The sequence below is a fragment of the Oncorhynchus gorbuscha genome, linkage group LG01, assembly GCF_021184085.1.
Source record: "Oncorhynchus gorbuscha isolate QuinsamMale2020 ecotype Even-year linkage group LG01, OgorEven_v1.0, whole genome shotgun sequence".
NCBI lineage: Eukaryota > Metazoa > Chordata > Actinopteri > Salmoniformes > Salmonidae > Oncorhynchus > Oncorhynchus gorbuscha.
In genome coordinates, this window is record NC_060173.1 from 2789813 (window position 1) to 2811314 (window position 21502).

Consider the following 21502-nt stretch of genomic DNA (forward strand, 5'->3'; position numbering starts at 1 on the left):
ACTAATCAACTGAGTTCAACTGTCGTAGCCCATCAGAACCCAGAATATAAGATTGTTTTATTACATTGTTGGTAAACAACATAATTGTTAACAAAAACTCCTCAAAACATGATTAAAACTATCATTTTGATATCATGGATGGTCAGTTCTTACATCCATGGCCTGTCAATGAACTTGAGAGTGGTTACATTTCTCCATCCCCATTCTTCAGCTTTTTTCCAAAACACTGGCAGGGTGGACACCTTGTTATTGTTTGAATTGCAGATTGCCCCTTTTAATAGTAACCGTTATGTAATGAATATGTTCTTTATTAAATACTATGTGTACTGTTTCCCTAGTTACACAATGACGCACTTGACAATATGAAATAAAACAGGAAAGACAATGACTTCATGCTTCTTCATCAGTTTAATAGGTTTGCATTATGTCTATGATAGTGTAGGTAGAGAGAAAGGACATGCAGTTCATGAAAGTAGCCTATATGATAATGAGACAGACCCTATTGGTTCCCTTTAGATAAAACTATTGAATATTCCATGCAGGTAAATAAGAACACTTCAAAAGACTTCATTCGTCAAGGCCTAATCTAAGTGGTTCTTCTTGTCACACTCAGAGTCATGGCAGCCACACTTATCAATGTAAATGTAGGACTGCGTGATCTTCTTCCCATCAGGGCAGACCATCTCCACCTTCCTCTCACTGGTAGACATCTCTTGACAGCAGGAGCAGGAGTGCATCAGGGTGTTTTTCTCTGCAGAGTACCTAGCAAACAGGACACACAAACAACACTGTTAGAAACAGTACCACATTTATTCTGCTATAGGTCAACTTCCATTGAATTCTCACCCTTCAATCCAATTCCCCCCGTACACATTTCTGCAAAACCCAAATGCATGTTGCGTTTGTTTCTGTGTGCTTTTTGGCGTGTGTTTGTGTTCTTATTTAGAGTTTGTACTCACATAGAAGATGTTCCACAGGATCCCCCGCAGGCTGAGATTTCCACCGGCACAGAGGACCTGCAGTTATTCACCTCAAGGTAGGTGGTGGTGTTCTTCACATCACAGTGACTGATTAAAGTGCCTGTGGAGGTAGACAGAGTTAAGGAGGACATTTTAAAGTGATGAGTTTCCCCCTTCCTATGTAAAGATGGACTAAAGATGAGCAACTTGAAACAGTACATCACATCTGTATTCACTTTCATCTACAGTAACTCAACGTTGATTTATTGCGTCATAAGAGGTCAGGCTCATAAGAGGTTATGTTCATAAGAGGATTTATATTCATAAGAGGTTATATTCATAAGAGGTTATATTCAAAAGAGGTTATTTTCATAAGAGGTCAGGCTCATAAGAGGTCAGGCTCATAAGAGGTTATGTTCATAAGAGGTTATGTTCATAAGTGGTCAGGTTCATAAGAGGTTAGGTTCATAAAAGGTTATGTTCATAAGAGGTTAGGTTCATAAGTGGTCAGGTTCATAAGTGGTCAGGCTCATAAGAGGTCAGGCTCATAAGAGGTCAGGCTCATAAGAGGTCAGGCTCATAAGAGGATTTATATTCATAAGAGGTTATATTCATAAGAGGTTATGTTCATAAGTGGTCAGGTTCATAAGAGGTTAGGTTCATAAAAGGTTATGTTCATAAGAGGTTAGGTTCATAAGTGGTCAGGTTCATAAGTGGTTATGTTCATAAGTGGTCAGGTTCATAAGTGGTCAGGTTCATAAGAGTTCAGGTTCATAAGTGGTCAGGTTCATAAGTGGTCAGGTTCATAAGTGGTCAGGTTCATAAGTCGTTATGTTCATAAGTCGTTATGTTCATAAGATGTTAGGTTCATAAGAGTTCAGGTTCATATGTTTGACTCGTAGATCTGACATATAAACGAAAAATACAACACAAATCATGAATATTTAGAAATGAATCATTATATTGTTTTAACTTACAGGTTGTGCAACATCCATTTGCATCAGTTTTCTCAGTTCCCTGTGAAAAAGAATAGTGTACAGCTCAATTTGGATATGACTAGTTACAGTCTAATGAGCTAGAGAACACAGTATAGATGTTATAATGGAAAACTATGATCATCTATGAATATGTTACTCAGGTGTAAATTCAATTTAACCTCCAAGTTACTATCAAATGAAGCAAGCAGTATATTTAGGAATAGTTACTTTACTTCAAACAAACACATTCAACCAGTTTCCTCATCTACTTACAGGGACACAGTCCTCTGGACGGAACACTGGGCATTTAAATTTGGATTCCACAACGATGAGCTGGTTGTTTTTTGTCTTTGTGCATTCATACTTCACACAGCGGTCACTAGGGGGCGACCAAAACTTCCCAAGCTGTCAAGTAGCAAAAAAATACATGTTGGTAATTTAATACTGTACGTTATAAAAACTTAAATGAATAAGAGTTGATAAATTATTTATAAACTTTTCAGAAATATCTACATCATTATTTGAAAATGTAAACAAACATTACATTCTTAAGCATTTACACCTTTAACATTTATGAGGATTTCTAAGCAATTATATGTTCTCATTATTGATGTCATTCGTCCCTTTGACATTTCACAAAGATATCTGATATTAAAAATCATCTAATTTGGGTGCATTATCTCATCAACGTCACCTGAATGATGTGAGACGTGGTATCTGGGAGACCGACAACACAGTCCTTCTGTACACACGTTCCACAACATTTCTCAGGTACGACTTCATACTCATAACCCTGGAGGAGAATCAACATGGTGACATCATTAGGGGATTTCTTTCCTATAAACCTGGAATATTATACTGTATAGCCAACCATGTAAAATGGTTCACTTCTGTTAAACCGAGTTCGCAAATTATCCCGAGTACAGTACCGTTGGGCAGGTGGTGTAACAGTTGATTTGGGCACACTCAACAACATATAGCTTGGAGACTGGATCCTTTTTAGGACCGCACTTGCACTCCTCACAGGTGCCGTTGGGAATATTTTCACCAAGCTGGAGAATGAGAGTTAGTGTCATGCACTGAAGCAACAATTCAGCCTGGGGCCACAGTGGCTCTCAGGATTACTTAAAGGGGCAATCTATAATTGGAACATCAATATTTAGGTTTATTTTATACAAAATGTACAAATGATTTATTGTCATACGGCTCTGAGTGATATCAAAGAAGTGTCACTTCTCACCGTGTATTCAGTATTGTTGTGGACACAAACAGGTTTGGGAACTGAAAGAACACACAATAAAAGGGTCAGACAATGGTTGAGACATAACAGTTGTTGAACGGTTAAGTTAGTCACAATTCCTGCACCATGTTACCATCATGACACCTGCACCATGTTACCATCATGACACCTGCACCATGTTACCATCATGACACCTGCACCATGTTACCATCATGACACCTGCACCATGTTACCATCATGACACCTGCACCATGTTACCATCATGACACCTGCACCATGTTACCATCATGACACCTGCTCCATGTTACCATTATGACACCTGCACCATGTTACCACACACCTGCACCATGTTACCATCATGACACCTGCACCATGTTACCATCATGACACCTGCACCATGTTACCATCATGACACCTGCACCATGTTACCATCATGACACCTGCACCATGTTACCATCATGACACCTGCACCATGTTACCATCATGACACCTGCACCATGTTACCATCATGTCAGTTGCACCATGTTACCATCATGACACCTGCACCATGTTCATGATAATATTTACATTCATCCTGGGCTTAATAATTAGCTCCAGGTTGAAGTTAAAGTCTAAGTACATGATATGTTTGAGTGAGCGCTGTGCCTTTCCACATTCTTGGAATAGAAATATGAAGTCACTGTTTTATCACTTTACAAAGTTTTTAAATTATGGTGCATGATGGTCCACTGACATGGTCCAATGACATGGTCCACTGACATGGTTCAATGACAGGGTCCAATGACAGGGTCCAATGACATGGTCCAATAACATGGTCCAATGACATGGTTCAATGACAGGGTCCAATGTCATGGTCCAATGACATGGTCCAATGACATGGTTCAATGACATGGTCGACTGACATGGTCCAATGACATGGTCCAATGACATGGTCCAATGACATGGTCCAATGACATGGTTCAATGACAGGGTCCAATGACAGGGTCCAATGACATGGTCCAATAACATGGTCCAATGACATGGTCCAATGACAGGGTCCAATAACAGGGTCCAATAACAGGGTCCAATGACATGGTCAAATAACATGGTCCAATGACATGGTCCAATGACATGGTCCAGTGACAGGGTCCGGTGACATGGTCCATTGATAGGGTCCATTAACATGGTCTTCTATGAGTTTTCTTTGTTGTTACTTTTAAGGTTGGAATCAACATGCAGAACCTCCAGCGGAAAGAGAGGTAAGAAACCATTGGTCCTCCAGCTCAGGGACAAGAGATACTAATCACAGTCCCGTGATTATGTCAAAGAGTTATGGCACATTTAGGAACCCTTTATAAAGCACGTTATAGATGCTTTGTAACACATTTATGTAGTGCTTATGAAGGCTTTATGAAGTAGCTAGAATGAAGAGCTGTTTGGTGCTAACATTCCACTCCTTGTCATATGCCAAACATTTAGCACAAGCAGACTTGTACCCGAGTTACCTGGTAGCACGTTAAGGTGCCTCTCTATCCTGTCTCTACTCACCACATGTATTTTTCTGACAGCAGTCCACCGTCTCGTTGACCAACACCTCACCGTACTTCTTACAGGTAACAATTTCTTGGGGCGGACATTTCACTGGTTCACACTGGACACTCATTGTGTCAGCATTACACGTGCACTTCTGGCAGTTACTGTACCAAGTCTCACCAAACTGTTGGGACAAAACAAACACTGTTAGCAGAGACTTCAAATTTATTAAGACGAGGACTGGCCACCCGTCAGAGCTTGGTTCCTCTCTTGGTTTATTCCTAGGTTTCTGCCTTCTAGGGAGTTTTTCCTAGCCACTGTCTTTCTGCCTCTGCATTGCTTGCTCTTTGAGTTTTAGGCTGGGTATGTGTAAAGGCTTTGTTGCTGCTGCTGATGAAAAAAGGGCTTTATCAAATACATTTGATTGATTGATAATAACATTAGGGCTCCAGCCTCTTCAGGGCTGGACAACTTACAATCCCCAATGAAACTAGTAAACTGATTAAAATAATGGGGTTCTATACAGAACCTTTTTGTGGGCCATCATGTGAAGTGAGCAGTTGAACCATTTCTTCTGACAGATTCATTGTGGTATACATCCACATTATTACCTGTTTGGGTTTTCCATCAGGTCCTGTGCATCCTTGAAGGGAAAATAAGATGTTAGGTCATAAATGGTGGTACTTTGAGACACAATTAAACAATGTATTCCTCAAACTGACACATCCTTACCACAGTCACGAACACAGGTGTCAGAGAATGTGTTGAACAAGATGGTACCCTCAGGGCAGAAACAGCCCTCCATGAATGAGTCACATACAACGTCACGGCTCATTTGTGCTCCTTGACATGGATGCACATATTTGTCATTGTATCTAAGACAAGAAAAAACATTTTTTTACAGACTAGAAACCTTGGTATAGAATGGAAACCTTTAAGAATGCATGTCCATTAGGTAGAGGTATAAGATAATGAGATGGGAATGAGATGCGATGGGAATGAGACAAGATGGGAATGAAATGGGAATGAGAATGAGATGGAAATTAGATGAGAATGAGATGAGATTGGAATGAGATGAGATGGGAATGAGATGAGAATGGGAATGATATGGGAATGAAATGTGTTGGCAATGACAGGAGATGGGAATTAGGATGTAATGAGAATCAGATGAGATGAGAATGAGATGAGAATGAAATGAGATGGGAATGAGATGAGATGAGATGAGGATGAGATGGGAATGAGATGAGAATGAGATGAGAATGAGATGAGAATGAGATGAGATGGGAATGAGATGAGATGAGAATGAGATGGGAATGAGATGAGATGAGATGAGAATGAGATGGGAATGAGATGAGATGAGATGAGAATGAGATGGGAATGAGATGAGAATGAGATGAGATGAGATGAGATTGAGATGAGAATGAGATGAGAATGAGATGAGATGAGATGAGAATGAGATGGGAATGAGATGAGATGAGAATGAGATGAGAATGAAATGAGATGAGATGAGAATGAGATGAGAATGAGAATGAGATGAGATGAGAATGAGATGGGAATGAGATGAGATGAGATGAGAATGAGATGAGAATGAGAATGAGATGAGATGAGAATGAGATGGGAATGAGATGAGAATGAGATGAGAATGAGATGAGAATGAGATGAGAATGAGATGAGAATGAGATGGGAATGAGATGAGATGAGATGAGATGAGAATGAAATGAGATGGGAATGAGATGAGAATGAGAATGAGATGAGATGAGAATGAGATGAGAATGAGATGAGAATGAGAATGAGATGAGATGAGAATGAGATGGGAATGAGATGAGATGAGATGAGAATGAGGTGGGAATGAGATGAGATGAGAATGAGATGAGAATGAGATGAGAATGAGATGAGAATGAGATGAGATGAGATGAGATGAGAATGAAATGAGATGGGAATGAGATGAGATGAGATGGGAATGAGATGAGATGAGAATGAGATGGGAATGAGATGAGATGAGAATGAGATGAGAATGAAATGAGATGGGAATGATATGGGAATGATATGAGAATGAGATGAGAATGAAATGAGATGGGAATGAGATTGAAATGAGTTGAGAGTGAGATGGGAATGAGATTAGATGGTAATGAGATGAGATGGGAATGAGATGAGAACAAGATGGGCATGAGATGGGAATGAAATGGGAATGAGATAAGATGGGAATGAGATGGGAATGAAATGGGAATGAGATAAGATGGGAATGAGATGAGATGGGAATGAGATGGGAATGAGAATGTAATGAGTATCAGATTAGATGGGAATGAGATAAGATGGGAATGAAATGGGAATGAGATAAGATGGGAATGAGATGAGATGGGAATGAGATGGGAATGAGAATGTAATGAGTATCAGATTAGATGGGAATGAGATGAGATTGAGAATGAGATGAGATGGGAATGAGATGGATACCTTGAATTGCATGTTGGCTGGATAGTAGAGCCACATGCCTTATACACTTTGGTCTTAGGGCATGTCAGATCTATATCATGGTCAAGATGGAATGAAAGACAAAACAGCATGTACACAATTTGTAAATGCAGGTTGTCAAAATACAAATAATTAATGTAAATCGTAAAGTTATTAGAATTATTTAAAATCGTATTAACATCTATCCTGCATTCGAAATTGGAAACTATTCCCTACTTAGATCACTACTTATGGCCGGAGCCTGGTCAAAAGCAGTGCACTATGTAGGGAATAGGATCCCATTGGGGACACAGGTCTTATTGGATATGAAAGTCCTTCCCTACCACATGTTCCATTAGTTGATTTCCTCCAGTCGATACAGACTCCAGCTGCTGCACACCTCACAGCGTAGGTTTCCAGGCTGGAGCAGCCGATTGAGATATTTGGCATGTTGCAGACATCAAACTTACAGGCCTCGAAGAAGGGTTGTTGTGGGATAACATCATGGCATTGCTTAAAGACCCTTCCAAAATAAAGAACCCATTTAAGTTATTATATCGGCCTAACCCAAATGGGGCATTTAACATGTCACAACAGATCACTTACAAATATTGATTACTGTATGCCTAACACGCTTCATTATTTGTGAAGCATCTATGAAGTTCCTATGAATATGACATATTTTATACGGCATAAACAGTCTGTAAGTTACGTTTGGTTCTAAGTTTTGGAACAACAACCCTTGACTTTACTGGAGAGTTTACAGACTTGTATGTAAACAGTGTCATAGCAACCTCAATCAGATTCCCTTGTCTTTGTAATATAGCTGTCTCTTTGTGTTATTACAAGGTTACACGTCTTACGGGCTAAGTATGATGTCACAGATTGATGTCTTTCCTGACGGGCAGGTTAGAGGTGTGGGGGTAGGTAGGATAACGGGTTGCCGTTCACAGTAGGGTTTTTTAACATCAGGAATCTTCCATTCATGAGCCATCCCAGGACATGATGGGTCAATCTTTCCATTCGGTAATCTGCAATCGTTTTTCCTGATATTGTCACAGGTACCTTTATAAAGGTACAATAAATATGGGAATGAGAGAAAACACAAGTTATTTTATGTCAGAAACAGCTGCTCCTAACTTTAAGCCTACCTACAGTATCTTTTAATTGGTTTTTCTATCATTGTAACTGTACAGTGAACTTTAATGCCATGGAAATGCAAAAACACACAACAAAATAACATTAAATCATTGCAACAAATGTTCAGTTTACTCACAGAGTACTACAAGCTGTTCATCTGATTCATACTTAAAGTGTTTTTGGTCTACACAATGGATGCATCCCAAATGGGACCCTATTCTCCCTGGTTAAAAGGAGTGCACTACAATGGGACCCTATTCCCCCTGGTTAAAAGGAGTGCACTACAATGGGACCCTATTCCCCCTGGTTAAAAGGATTGCACTACAATGGGACCCTATTCCCCCTGGTTAAAAGGATTGCACTACAATGGGACCCTATTCCCCCTGGTTAAAAGGAGTGCACTACAATGGGACCATATTCCCCCTGGTTAAAAGGAGTGCACTACAATGGGACCCTATTCCCCCTGGTTAAAAGGAGTGCACTACAATGGGACCCTATTCCCCCTGGTTAAAAGGAGTGTACTACAATGGGACCCTATTCCCCCTGGTTAAAAGGAGTGCACTACAATGGGACCCTATTCCCCCTGGTTAAAAGGAGTGTACTACAATGGGACCCTATTCCCCCTGGTTAAAAGGAGTGCACTACAATGGGACCCTATTCCCCCTGGTTAATAGGAGTGTACTACAATGGGACCCTATTCCCCCTGGTTAAAAGGAGTGCACTACAATGGGACCCTATTCTCCCTGGTTAAAAGGAGTGCACTACAATGGGACCCTATTCCCCCTGGTTAAAAGGAGTGCACTACAATGGGACCCTATTCCCCCTGGTTAAAAGGAGTGCACTACAATGGGACCCTATTCCCCCTGGTTAAAAGGAGTGCACTACAATGGGACCATATTCCCCCTGGTTAAAAGGAGTGAACTACAATGGGACCCTATTCCCCCTGGTTAAGAGGAGTGCACTACAATGGGACCCTATTCCCCCTGGTTAAAAGAGGTGTACTACAATGGGACCCTATTCCCCCTGGTTAAAAGGAGTGCACTACAATGGGACCATATTCCCCCTGGTTAAAAGGAGTGAACTACAATGGGACCCTATTCCCCCTGGTTAAAAGGAGTGCACTACAATGGGACCCTATTCTCCCTGGTTAAAAGTTGGTTAAAAGGAGTGCACTACAATGGGACCATATTCCCCCTGGTTAAACGGAGTGCACTACAATGGGACCCTATCCCCCCTGGTTAAAAGGATTGCACTACATTTGGAACAGTGTGCCATTTGGGATGCAGTAAAGCCTAAATACTTACCACACTGCCCCTCTGTGTTGTTGTGGAATAGGGAGTCTGGCAGGGTTACACTGAACATAAGGGACTTAAACATCACTGTTGCTTTAATGGCAGGGATCTTCAACAGTAACTCTACCCCAGTGCTGGTGATCATGAGGTCTTCATTAGAAAAGGTTGGGAAGATCTGATTTCCATTGATGTAAACCTTGTGAATGATTAGGAAAACATTACATTACGAATGAGAATAGAGAACAGAATAACATTACAATAATGTAGATAAGATATGAACGGTTTCCTGAACTAAATTAAGTCACAAGGAGAGTTGGTTGTCTGTTAATAATTTGTCAATATAATGAAATTCTTTAAAATGTCATGGGAATGTTTCAGATACCTTGATGATGGTTTTGAGTTAATGTGATGGCATCATCAAAGTGGTTAACCAATATGTAATGTTGCTAAATAACTATTTGTAACTACTGTAGTGTAGTACTGCAAATTACATTTGTCGTAGTGGGCAATATCAGATATCCCTATTAATCAATACCCCCACGTTACAAAAAGTAAATAAGTAAATAATAGATTTCAAAATATGAAGCTAGAATATTTTAAGTCTTAAAGTGGTATGAGAATGTCTATCTCAAAGAATGTCTGTATCAAAGAATGTCTATATGAAATAATGTCTGTATCACAGAATGCCTGTATCAAATAATGTCTGTATCAAATCATTTCTATCTCAAAGTGCACTTTTTAAAGTGTATAAATGTGAACAATAGCACAATTATAATTACCATATTTGTTGTCACGTTTAATCTCTTCGGAGTAAGAACGATTTTATAGGACTTGTAATTGACAATCAGAGACTGAGGGCAGGTCGCATGTCCAGACGGATCGCAGTTATAGTTGTCGATGATGACACTGAAGTTCTGTCGAGGAACTATTTCTTTAATCAAAACGTAGGTGCAGTTTTCCTGGAAACTGTAATATTGGCCATCAAATGTGACGTAATGAGGGTCTCCCCATCCATAGCATATACCTGAGAGATAGAACAGAAGAAGGTAACAAATAGATAGATCTCTCATCAATACAAGAGTTTAAAGTCCTACTCCAGTCTCCTTTTCACCTCATTTAACACCTGATTTGCTGAACACAACAGCTGGTCGAGGTATCCTCATGAAATGGCACCAGCTGATAACATCACAATGTAACTATCAGATCAGACCAAGGGTGCAACTTTCACTGGGGACGGGGGGGTGGACGGGGGCATGTCTCCCCACTTTCTGAAATTTCATTTTTGTTCCCCCCCAGTTTAATCATTGTAATGTGATACGAAACAGGCAACGCTGCGCTTTAGGACCATGCAGACGCCTCTGAGTGGTCCAAAGGACTTGTCAATCATGAAATGTCAGTCATTATGCTGTCCTATGCTGGTTTTCTTTTGACCTGTAAGGAAGGTAACTGGAGACAAATAATAATGATAATGATTATACCCCCCCCCTCCCCCAATTCTAAAACCAAAGTTGCGCCACGGGATCAGACCAACTCCTTGAAGTTTTATACTTGGGATATCACTTTCCAACAGGAAATGTTAAAAAATCACTGGAGGACGTCTTTAAAACAAGTACACTTGGAGTAATACGTATTTTTAGAAGGTGAGAACAGAAGATAATTAAAAACATTACGTTTTGAACTTACATTCACATTCGTAGTGATAGCAGCAACCTGATTCTTCATAGACTTTCACTGGTGGGTATCCATTTTCACACACAGGCTTTTCTACAGACTTACAGTCCACAGGCGTGGTGGTAATTACACCCCTGTGGCAAATCTGAGTAGTGCAGTTGTCTGTCTTCCAAGTCTCACCATCCTAAAGTTGAAAATGTATGTTTTAGTCCTGAAAGTAAACACACTACGTACTACAAAACACTATAAACTACACAGCACTATGAACTACACAACACTATGAGCTACACAACACTATAAACTACACAATGAACTACACAACACTATGAACTACACAAAACTATGAACTACACAACACTATGAACTACACAACACTATAAACTACACAACACTATGAACTACAGAGCACTACGAACTACACAACACTATGAACTACACAACACTATGAGCTACACAACACTATGAACTAGACAACACTATGAGCTACACAACACTATGAACTACACAACACTATGAGCTACACAACACTATGAACTACACAACACTATGAAGTACACAACACTATGAACTAGAAAACACTATGAAGTACACAACACTATGAACTACACAACACTATGAGCTACACAACCCTATGAACTACACAACACTATGAAGTACACAGCACTATGAACTACACAACACTATGAACTACACAACACTATGAACTACACAACACTATGAACTACACAACACTATAAACTACACAATGAACTACACAACACTATGAACTACACAACACTATGAACTACACAACACTATGAACTACACAACACTATAAACTACACAACACTATGAACTACAGAGCACTACGAACTACACAACACTATGAACTACACAACACTATGAGCTACACAACACTATGAACTAGACAACACTATGAGCTACACAACACTATGAACTACACAACACTATGAGCTACACAACACTATGAACTACACAACACTATGAAGTACACAACACTATGAACTAGAAAACACTATGAAGTACACAACACTATGAACTACACAACACTATGAGCTACACAACACTATGAACTACACAACACTATGAAGTACACAGCACTATGAACTACACAACACTATGAACTACACAACACTATGAACTACACAACACTATGAACTACACAACACTATAAACTACACAATGAACTACACAACACTATGAACTACACAACACTATGAGCTACACAACACTATGAACTACACAACACTATGAGGTACACAACCCTATGAACTACACAACACTATGAAGTACACAGCACTATGAACTACACAACACTATGAACCACACAACACTATGAACTACACAACACTATGAACTACACAACACTATAAACTACACAATGAACTACACAACACTATGAACTACACAACACTATGAGCTACACAACACTATGAACTACACAACACTATAAACTACACAATGAACTACACAACACTATGAACTACACAACACTATGAGCTACACAACCCTATGAACTACACAACACTATGAAGTACACAGCACTATGAACTACACAACACTATGAACTACACAACACTATGAACTACACAACACTATGAACTACACAACACTATAAACTACACAATGAACTACACAACACTATGAACTACACAACACTATGAGCTACACAACACTATGAACTGCACAACACTATGTGCTACACAACACTATAAACTACACAACATTATGAGCTACACAACACTATGAGCTACACAACAGTATGAACTACACAACAAACTACACAACACTATGAACTACACAACACTGTGAAGTACACAACACTATGAACTACACAGCACTATGAACTACACAACACTATGAACTAGACAACACTATGAAGTACACAACACTATGAACGACACAGCACTATGAACTAAGAAACACAATAATTCTGTTTATTTTATTTCATTACCTTTCTTGGTGGAATGACATATTCACAGCCCTTGTAAGGTGTAGTCGGGGACAATGTAGATGTTGTAGAATGTGTAGCTTCTGTTGTTGTTGCGACAGTGCTGACTGTAGTTGAGACAGTGCTGACTGTAGCCGGGGTCGTAGAGGGACATGGTCTGGCTTGTTTGTCAACAACACAACTTGAGTTACAGTAAGAGGTGAAACACCAGCCTGCCCCATCAGTCTCATTATATATCAAGGAACCTAAACATAAACATAATATTAGTAATGAATAGATATTAAATGAAGTGTATGAATGCAATATGTAGTCAGAATTAATCATTTTAATGAAGGAAACGTATCACTTACCAGCCGGGAAATGTAGATTTTTGTACGTGCAAAAACATAACGTGGTAGGGCTTGTGGTCGTGGTATGGGCTGTCGTTGGGGTAATGATAGGGGTTGTTGTTGGGGTAATGGTAGGGGGAGTAGTAGGGGTTGTGATATGAGTTGTTGTTGGGGTAATTGTAGGGGTTGTTGTTGGGGTAATGGTAGGGGTTGTGGTTGGGTTTGATATAGTAGTTTCTTCTGTCTGTCTTGTCAAGTTTGAGATTTGCTTTTCTGTTGGTTTTGTGTATGGTGGATTTGTGACTACAGTGAAGTCTGTTGTTGTGGTAGATGCTTTGGTGGTGGCTGTTGTTATAACCTCAGAGGTAGTCCTCGTCTGAGTTGTTGTTGTGGTAGTAGTTGGGATAATGGTAGGGGTTGTTGTTGGGGTAATGGTAGGGGTTGTAGTTGGGGTAATGGTAGGTGTTGTTGTTGGGGTAATGGTAGGGGTTGTTATTTGGGTAGTAGTGGGGGTTGTTGTTGGGGTAGTTGTTGATTCTGGACCAGTTGTAACTTCCTCTGTTGTTTCACTTGTTGTGGAATATGTTGTTGTCTTAGATGTTGTTGTTGTTGTTGGACTTTCTGTGGTGGTTGTTGTTGTTGTGGTAGAGGTAGTAGGTGTTGTTGATTCTGGACCAGTTGTAATTTCCTCTGTTGTTTCACTTGTTGTGGAATATATTGTTGTCTTTGATGTTGTTGTGGTTGATGGACTTTCTGTGGTAGTTGTTGTTTGACTTTCTGTTGTTGTTGTTGTTGTTGTTGTGGTGGTAGGTGTTGTTGATTCTGGACCAGTTGTAATTTCCTCTGTTGTTTCACTTGTTGTGGAATATGTTGTTGTCTTAGATGTTGTTGTGGTTGATGGACTTTCTGTGGTGGTTGTTGTTGTTGTGGTGGTGGTGGTAGGTGTTGTTGATTCTGGACCAGTTGTAACTTCCTCTGTTACTATTGTTGTTATGGATGGAGTCGTTGACTTAGTTGTGGTTGTTGGACTTTCTGTTGTTGTTCTTGTTGTTGGGGTAGTTGTTGATTCTGGACCAGTTGTAACTTCCTCTGATGTTTCACTTGTTGTGGAATATGTTGTTGTCTTAGATGTTGTTGTGGTTGATGGACTTTCTGTGGTGGTTGATGGACTTTCTGTGGTGGTGGTAGGTGTTGTTGATTCTGGACCAGTTGAAACTTCCTCTGTTACTATTGTTGTTATGGATGGAGTTGTTGACTTAGTTGTGGTTGTTGGAATTTCTGTTGTTGTTGTTGGACGTTCTGTTGTTGTTGTTGGACGTTCTGTTGTTGTTTGACTTTCTGTTGTTGTTGTTATTGGGGTAGTTGTTGATTCTGGACCAGTTGTAACTTCCTCTGTTGCTTCACTTGTTGTGGAATATGTTGTTGTCTTAGATGTTGTTGTGGTTGATGGACTTTCTGTGGTGGTTGTTGTTGTTGTTGTGGTGGTGGTGGTAGGTGTTGTTGATTCTGGACCAGTTGTAACTTCCTCTGTTACTATTGTTGTTATGGCTGGAGTTGTTGACTTAGTTGTGGTTGTTGGAATTTCTGTTGTTGTTGTTGGACGTTCTCTTGTTGTTGTTGGACGTTCTGTTGTTGTTTGACTTTCTGTTGTTGTTGTTGTTGGGGTAGTTGTTGATTCTGGACCAGTTGTAACTTCCTCTGTTGTTTCACTTGTTGTGGAATATGTTGTTGTCTTAGATGTTGTTGTGGTTGATGGACTTTCTGTGGTGGTTGTTGTTGTTGTTGTGGTGGTGGTGGAAGGTGTTGTTGATTCTGGACCAGTTGTAACTTCCTCTGTTACTATTGTTGTTATGGATGGAGTTGTTGACTTAGTTGTGGTTGTTGGACTTTCTGTTGTTGTTCTTGTTGTTGGGGTAGTTGTTGATTCTGGACCAGTTGTAACTTCCTCTGATGTTTCACTTGTTGTGGAATATGGTGTTGTCTTAGATGTTGTTGTGGTTGATGGACTTTCTGTGGTGGTTGATGGACTTTCTGTGGTGGTGGTAGGTGTTGTTGATTCTGGACCAGTTGTAACTTCCTCTGTTACTATTGTTGTTATGGATGGAGTTGTTGACTTAGTTGTGGTTGTTGGAATTTCTGTTGTTGTTGTTGGAAGTTCTGTTGTTGTTGTTGGACGTTCTGTTGTTGTTTGACTTTCTGTTGTTGTTGTTGTTGGGGTAGTTGTTGATTCTGGACCAGTTGTAACTTCCTTTGTTGATTCACTTGTTGTGGAATATGTTGTTGTCCTAGATGTTGTTGTGGTTGATGGACTTTCTGTGGTGGTTGTTGTTGTTGTTGTGGTGGTGGTGGTAGGTGTTGTTGATTCTGGACCAGTTGTAACTTCCTCTGTTACTATTGTTGTTATGGATGGAGTCATTGACTTAGTTGTGGTTGTTGGACTTTCTGTTGTTGTTCTTGTTGTTGGGGTAGTTGTTGATTCTGGACCAGTTGTAACTTCCTCTGTTACTATTGTTGTTATGGATGGAGTTGTTGACTTAGTTGTGGTTGATGGACTTTCTGTGGTGGTTGATGGACTTTCTGTGGTGGTGGTAGGTGTTGTTGATTCTGGACCAGTTGAAACTTCCTCTGTTACTATTGTTGTTATGGATGGAGTTGTTGACTTAGTTGTGGTTGTTGGAATTTCTGTTGTTGTTGTTGGACGTTCTGTTGTTGTTGTTGGACGTTCTGTTGTTGTTTGACTTTCTGTTGTTGTTGTTATTGGGGTAGTTGTTGATTCTGGACCAGTTGTAACTTCCTCTGTTGATTCACTTGTTGTGGAATATGTTGTTGTCTTAGATGTTGTTGTGGTTGATGGACTTTCTGTGGTGGTGGTTGTTGTTGTTGTGGTGGTGGTGGTAGGTGTTGTTGATTCTGGACCAGTTGTAACTTCCTCTGTTACTATTGTTGTTATGGATGGAGTTGTTGACTTAGTTGTGGTTGTTGGAATTTCTGTTGTTGTTGTTGGACGTTCTCTTGTTGTTGTTGGACGTTCTGTTGTTGTTTGACTTTCTGTTGTTGTTGTTGTTGGGGTAGTTGTTGATTCTGGACCAGTTGTAACTTCCTCTGTTGTTTCACTTGTTGTGGAATATGTTGTTGTCTTAGATGTTGTTGTGGTTGATGGACTTTCTGTGGTGGTTGTTGTTGTTGTTGTGGTGGTGGTGGTAGGTGTTGTTGATTCTGGACCAGTTGTAACTTCCTCTGTTACTATTGTTGTTATGGATGGAGTCGTTGACTTAGTTGTGGTTGTTGGACTTTCTGTTGTTGTTCTTGTTGTTGGGGTAGTTGTTGATTCTGGACCAGTTGTAACTTCCTCTGATGTTTCACTTGTTGTGGAATATGGTGTTGTCTTAGATGTTGTTGTGGTTGATGGACTTTCTGTGGTGGTTGATGGACTTTCTGTGGTGGTGGTAGGTGTTATTGATTCTGGACCAGTTGTAACTTCCTCTGTTACTATTGTTGTTATGGATGGAGTTGTTGACTTAGTTGTGGTTGTTGGAATTTCTGTTGTTGTTGTTGGAAGTTCTGTTGTTGTTGTTGGACGTTCTGTTGTTGTTTGACTTTCTGTTGTTGTTGTTGTTGGGGTAGTTGTTGATTCTGGACCAGTTGTAACTTCCTTTGTTGATTCACTTGTTGTGGAATATGTTGTTGTCTTAGATGTTGTTGTGGTTGATGGACTTTCTGTGGTGGTTGTTGTTGTTGTTGTGGTGGTGGTGGTAGGTGTTGTTGATTCTGGACCAGTTGTAACTTCCTCTGTTACTATTGTTGTTATGGATGGAGTTGTTGACTTAGTTGTGGTTGTTGGAATTTCTGTTGTTGTTGTTGGACGTTCTCTTGTTGTTGTTGGACGTTCTGTTGTTGTTTGACTTTCTGTTGTTGTTGTTGTTGGGGTAGTTGTTGATTCTGGACCAGTTGTAACTTCCTCTGTTGTTTCACTTGTTGTGGAATATGTTGTTGTCTTAGATGTTGTTGTGGTTGATGGACTTTCTGTGGTGGTTGTTGTTGTTGTTGTGGTGGTGGTGGTAGGTGTTGTTGATTCTGGACCAGTTGTAACTTCCTCTGTTACTATTGTTGTTATGGATGGAGTCGTTGACTTAGTTGTGGTTGTTGGACTTTCTGTTGTTGTTCTTGTTGTTGGGGTAGTTGTTGATTCTGGACCAGTTGTAACTTCCTCTGATGTTTCACTTGTTGTGGAATATGGTGTTGTCTTAGATGTTGTTGTGGTTGATGGACTTTCTGTGGTGGTTGATGGACTTTCTGTGGTGGTGGTAGGTGTTGTTGATTCTGGACCAGTTGTAACTTCCTCTGTTACTATTGTTGTTATGGATGGAGTTGTTGACTTAGTTGTGGTTGTTGGAATTTCTGTTGTTGTTGTTGGAAGTTCTGTTGTTGTTGTTGGACGTTCTGTTGTTGTTTGACTTTCTGTTGTTGTTGTTGTTGGGGTAGTTGTTGATTCTGGACCAGTTGTAACTTCCTTTGTTGATTCACTTGTTGTGGAATATGTTGTTGTCTTAGATGTTGTTGTGGTTGATGGACTTTCTGTGGTGGTTGTTGTTGTTGTTGTGGTGGTGGTGGTAGGTGTTGTTGATTCTGGACCAGTTGTAACTTCCTCTGTTACTATTGTTGTTATGGATGGAGTTGTTGACTTAGTTGTGGTTGATGGACTTTCTGTGGTGGTTGATGGACTTTCTGTGGTGGTGGTAGGTGTTGTTGATTCTGGACCAGTTGTAACTTCCTCTGATGTTTCACTTGTTGTGGAATATGTTGTTGTCTTAGATGTTGTTGTGGTTGATGGACTTTCTGTGGTGGTTGTTGTTGTTGTTGTGGTGGTGGTGGTAGGTGTTGTTGATTCTGGACCAGTTGTAACTTCCTCTGTTACTATTGTTGTTATGGATGGAGTTGTTGACTTAGTTGTGGTTGTTGGAATTTCTGTTGTTGTTGTTGGACGTTCTGTTGTTGTTGTTGGACGTTCTATTGTTGTTTGACTTTCTGTTGTTGTTGTTGTTGGGGTAGTTGTTGATTCTGGACCAGTTGTAACTTCCTCTGTTGTTTCACTTGTTGTGGAATATGTTGTTGTCTTAGATGTTGTTGTGGTTGATGGACTTTCTGTGGTGGTTGATGTTGTTGTGGTAGAGGTAGTAGGTGTTGTTGATTCTGGACCAGTTGTAACTTCCTCTGTTGTTTCACTTGTTGTGGAATATGTTGTTGTCTTAGATGTTGTTGTGGTTGTTGGACTTTCTGTTGTTGTTGTTGTTGTTGGGGTAGTTGTTGATTTTGGACCAGTTGTAACTTCCTCTGATGTTTCACTTGTTGTGGAATATGTTGTTGTCTTAGATGTTGTTGTGGTTGATGGACTTTCTGTGGTGGTTGTTGTTGTTGTTGTGGTGGTGGTGGTAGGTGTTGTTGATTCTGGACCAGTTGTAACTTCCTCTGTTACTATTGTTGTTATGGATGGAGTTGTTGACTTAGTTGTGGTTGTTGGAATTTCTGTTGTTGTTGTTGGACGTTCTGTTGTTGTTGTTGGACGTTCTGTTGTTGTTTGACTTTCTGTTGTTGTTGTTGTTGGGGTAGTTGTTGATTCTGGACCAGTTGTAACTTCCTCTGTTGATTCACTTGTTGTGGAATATGTTGTTGTCTTAGATGTTGTTGTGGTTGATGGACTTTCTGTGGTGGTTGTTGTTGTTGTTGTGGTGGTGGTGGTAGGTGTTGTTGATTCTGGACCAGTTGTAACTTCCTCTGTTACTATTGTTGTTATGGATGGAGTTGTTGACTTAGTTGTGGTTGTTGGAATTTCTGTTGTTGTTGTTGGACGTTCTGTTGTTGTTTGACTTTCTGTTGTTGTTGTTGTTGGGGTAGTTGTTGATTCTGGACCAGTTGTAACTTCCTCTGTTGTTTCACTTGTTGTGGAATATGTTGTTGTCTTAGATGTTGTTGTGGTTGATGGACTTTCTGTGGTGGTTGTTGTTGTTGTTGTGGTGGTGGTGGTAGGTGTTGTTGATTCTGGACCAGTTGTAACTTCCTCTGTTACTATTGTTGTTATGGATGGAGTCGTTGACTTAGTTGTGGTTGTTGGAATTTCTGTTGTTGTTGTTTGACTTTCTGTTGTTGTTCTTGTTGTTGGGGTAGTTGTTGATGTTGTAATGGTTGTTGTGGGCCTTTCTAAGGTGGTAGTTGTCTCATTGCTACAAACATCAACACAACATCTGACTCTGATCTCGTAGTTGTAGCATATTGGTGGGATGCCTTGATCCGTGTTGCGGCATATCAGTCCAACTGAGGGATTGCATTCAACATTTTGACCTAGTTCGGCCAAAGGAACATAGATGTTGTCTTTGGCTCTGCATTCTACTTCCTTAGGTTTGCTACAAATATTAATTCCAGATTTCCTTATATTTTCTATGGTTTCAAAATCTCCTCCTTCTGGTCCAACAGAGGGATAGTATTTGCTAATCCAGTCTGACCATTCACAGACAGTCTTGGTCAGGCAGTGTGGAGTAGTAGTGGGTGAAGTGGGTGTTGGTGAAGTAGGGGTTGTTGAGGGCGTAGTGGAAGGGGTTGTTGTCAGAGTAATGGTTGTTGTGGTTGTTGTTGGTGGTGTAGTGGTTGTTGTGGTTGTTGTTGGTTCTGGACCAGTTGTAATTTCCTTTGTTGTTTCACTTGTTGTGGTATATTTTGTTGACATAGTTGTTGTTGTTGATGTTGGACTTTCTGTTGTTGTTGTTGGACGTTCTGTTGTTGTTTGACTTTCTGTTGTTGTTCTTGTTGTTGGGGTAGTTGTTGATTCTGGACCAGTTGTAACTTCCTCTGATGTTTCACTTGTTGTGGAATATGTTGTTGTCTTAGATGTTGTTGTGGTTGATGGACTTTCTGTGGTGGTTGATGGACTTTCTGTGGTGGTGGTAGGTGTTGTTGATTCTGGACCAGTTGTAACTTCCTCTGTTACTATTGTTGTTATGGATGGAGTTGTTGACTTAGTTGTGGTTGTTGGAATTTCTGTTGTTGTTGTTGGACGTTCTGTTGTTGTTTGACTTTCTGTTGTTGTTCTTGTTGTTGGGGTAGTTGTTGTTGTTGGACTTTCTGTTGTTGTTGTTGTCGTTGGACTTTCTGTTGTTGTTGTTGTTGTTGGGGTAGTTGTTGTTTGACTTTCTGTTGTTGTTCTTGTTGTTGGGGTAGTTGTTGATCTTGTAATGGTTGTTGTGGGCCTTTCTAAGGTGGTAGTTGTCTCATTGCTACAAACATCAACACAACATCTGACTCTGATCTCGTAGTTGTAGCATATTGGTGGGATGCCTTGATCCTTGTTGCGGCATATCAGTCCAACTGAGGGATTGCATTCAACATTTTGACCTAGTTCGGCCAAAGGAACATAGATGTTGTCTTTGGCTCTGCATTCTAATTCCTTAGGTTTGCTACAAATATTAATTCCAGATTTCCTTATATTTTCTATGGTTTCAAAATCTCCTCCTTCTGGTCCAACAGAGGGATAGTATTTGCTAATCCAGTCTGACCATTCACAGACAGTCTTGGTCAGGCAGTGTGGAGTAGTAGTGGGTGAAGTGGGTGTTGGTGAAGTAGGGGTTGTTGAGGGCGTAGTGGAAGGGGTTGTTGTCAGAGTAATGGTTGTTGTGGTTGTTGTTGGTGGTGGTGTAGTGGTTGTTGTGGTTGTCATTGGTTCTGGACCAGTTGTAATTTCCTTTGTTGTTTCACTTGTTGTGGTATATTTTGTTGACATAGTTGTTGTTGTTGATGTTGGACTTTCTGTTGTTGTTGTTGGACGTTCTGTTGTTGTTTGACTTTCTGTTGTTGTTCTTGTTGTTGGGGTGGTTGTGGTTGATGGACTTTCTGTGGTGGTTGTTGTTGTTGTGGTAGAGGTAGTAGGTGCTGTTGATCCTGGACCAGTTGTAACTTCCTCTGTTACTATTGTTGTTATGGATGAAGTCGTTGACT

At 40.2% G+C, this 21502-nt stretch overlaps 1 protein-coding gene across 5 annotated transcripts; it reads right to left on the bottom strand.

Annotated features, from left to right (window-relative positions):
• Positions 1–389: 389 nt before the first annotated feature.
• Positions 390–21239, bottom strand: LOC124031568 (mucin-2-like). 5 transcript variants are annotated; one of them, XM_046342993.1, is made up of 20 exons: positions 18836–21239; positions 18152–18277; positions 13541–17713; positions 13194–13435; positions 11252–11423; positions 10348–10592; positions 9581–9764; positions 8000–8201; positions 7481–7659; positions 7140–7209; positions 5421–5563; positions 5300–5331; positions 4704–4872; positions 3177–3217; positions 2866–2988; positions 2631–2729; positions 2210–2341; positions 1937–1976; positions 960–1080; positions 390–762 (listed from the first exon to the last, which is right to left on the bottom strand). In XM_046342993.1, exons 1-20 carry the CDS (start codon positions 21222–21224, stop codon positions 582–584), a joined length of 9063 nt encoding a protein of 3020 aa, XP_046198949.1. In that variant the 5' UTR covers positions 21225–21239; the 3' UTR covers positions 390–581. The 5 variants fall into 5 exon arrangements, with proteins under 5 accessions (XP_046198949.1, XP_046198956.1, XP_046198930.1 ...); XM_046343000.1 differs by having other exon boundaries at positions 13541–15277; positions 16073–18277; XM_046342974.1 differs by having other exon boundaries at positions 13541–15889; positions 16004–18277.
• Between the last annotated feature and the right edge of the window lie 263 nt (positions 21240–21502).

What these genes read in the sequence shown, in the direction of transcription:
- LOC124031568 (XM_046342974.1), bottom strand. Translation starts at nt 21,224, where the DNA reads ATGACAACCACAACAACCACTACACCACCACCAACAACAACCACAACA. An exon ending in ACAACAATACTGAATACACG is followed by an intron (nt 2,989 to 3,176) that starts GTGAGAAGTGAC and finishes CTCATTCTCCAG; the next exon opens with CTTGGTGAAAATATTCCCAA. An exon ending in GTCCAGAGGACTGTGTCCCT is followed by an intron (nt 1,977 to 2,209) that starts GTAAGTAGATGA and finishes TCTTTTTCACAG; the next exon opens with GGAACTGAGAAAACTGATGC.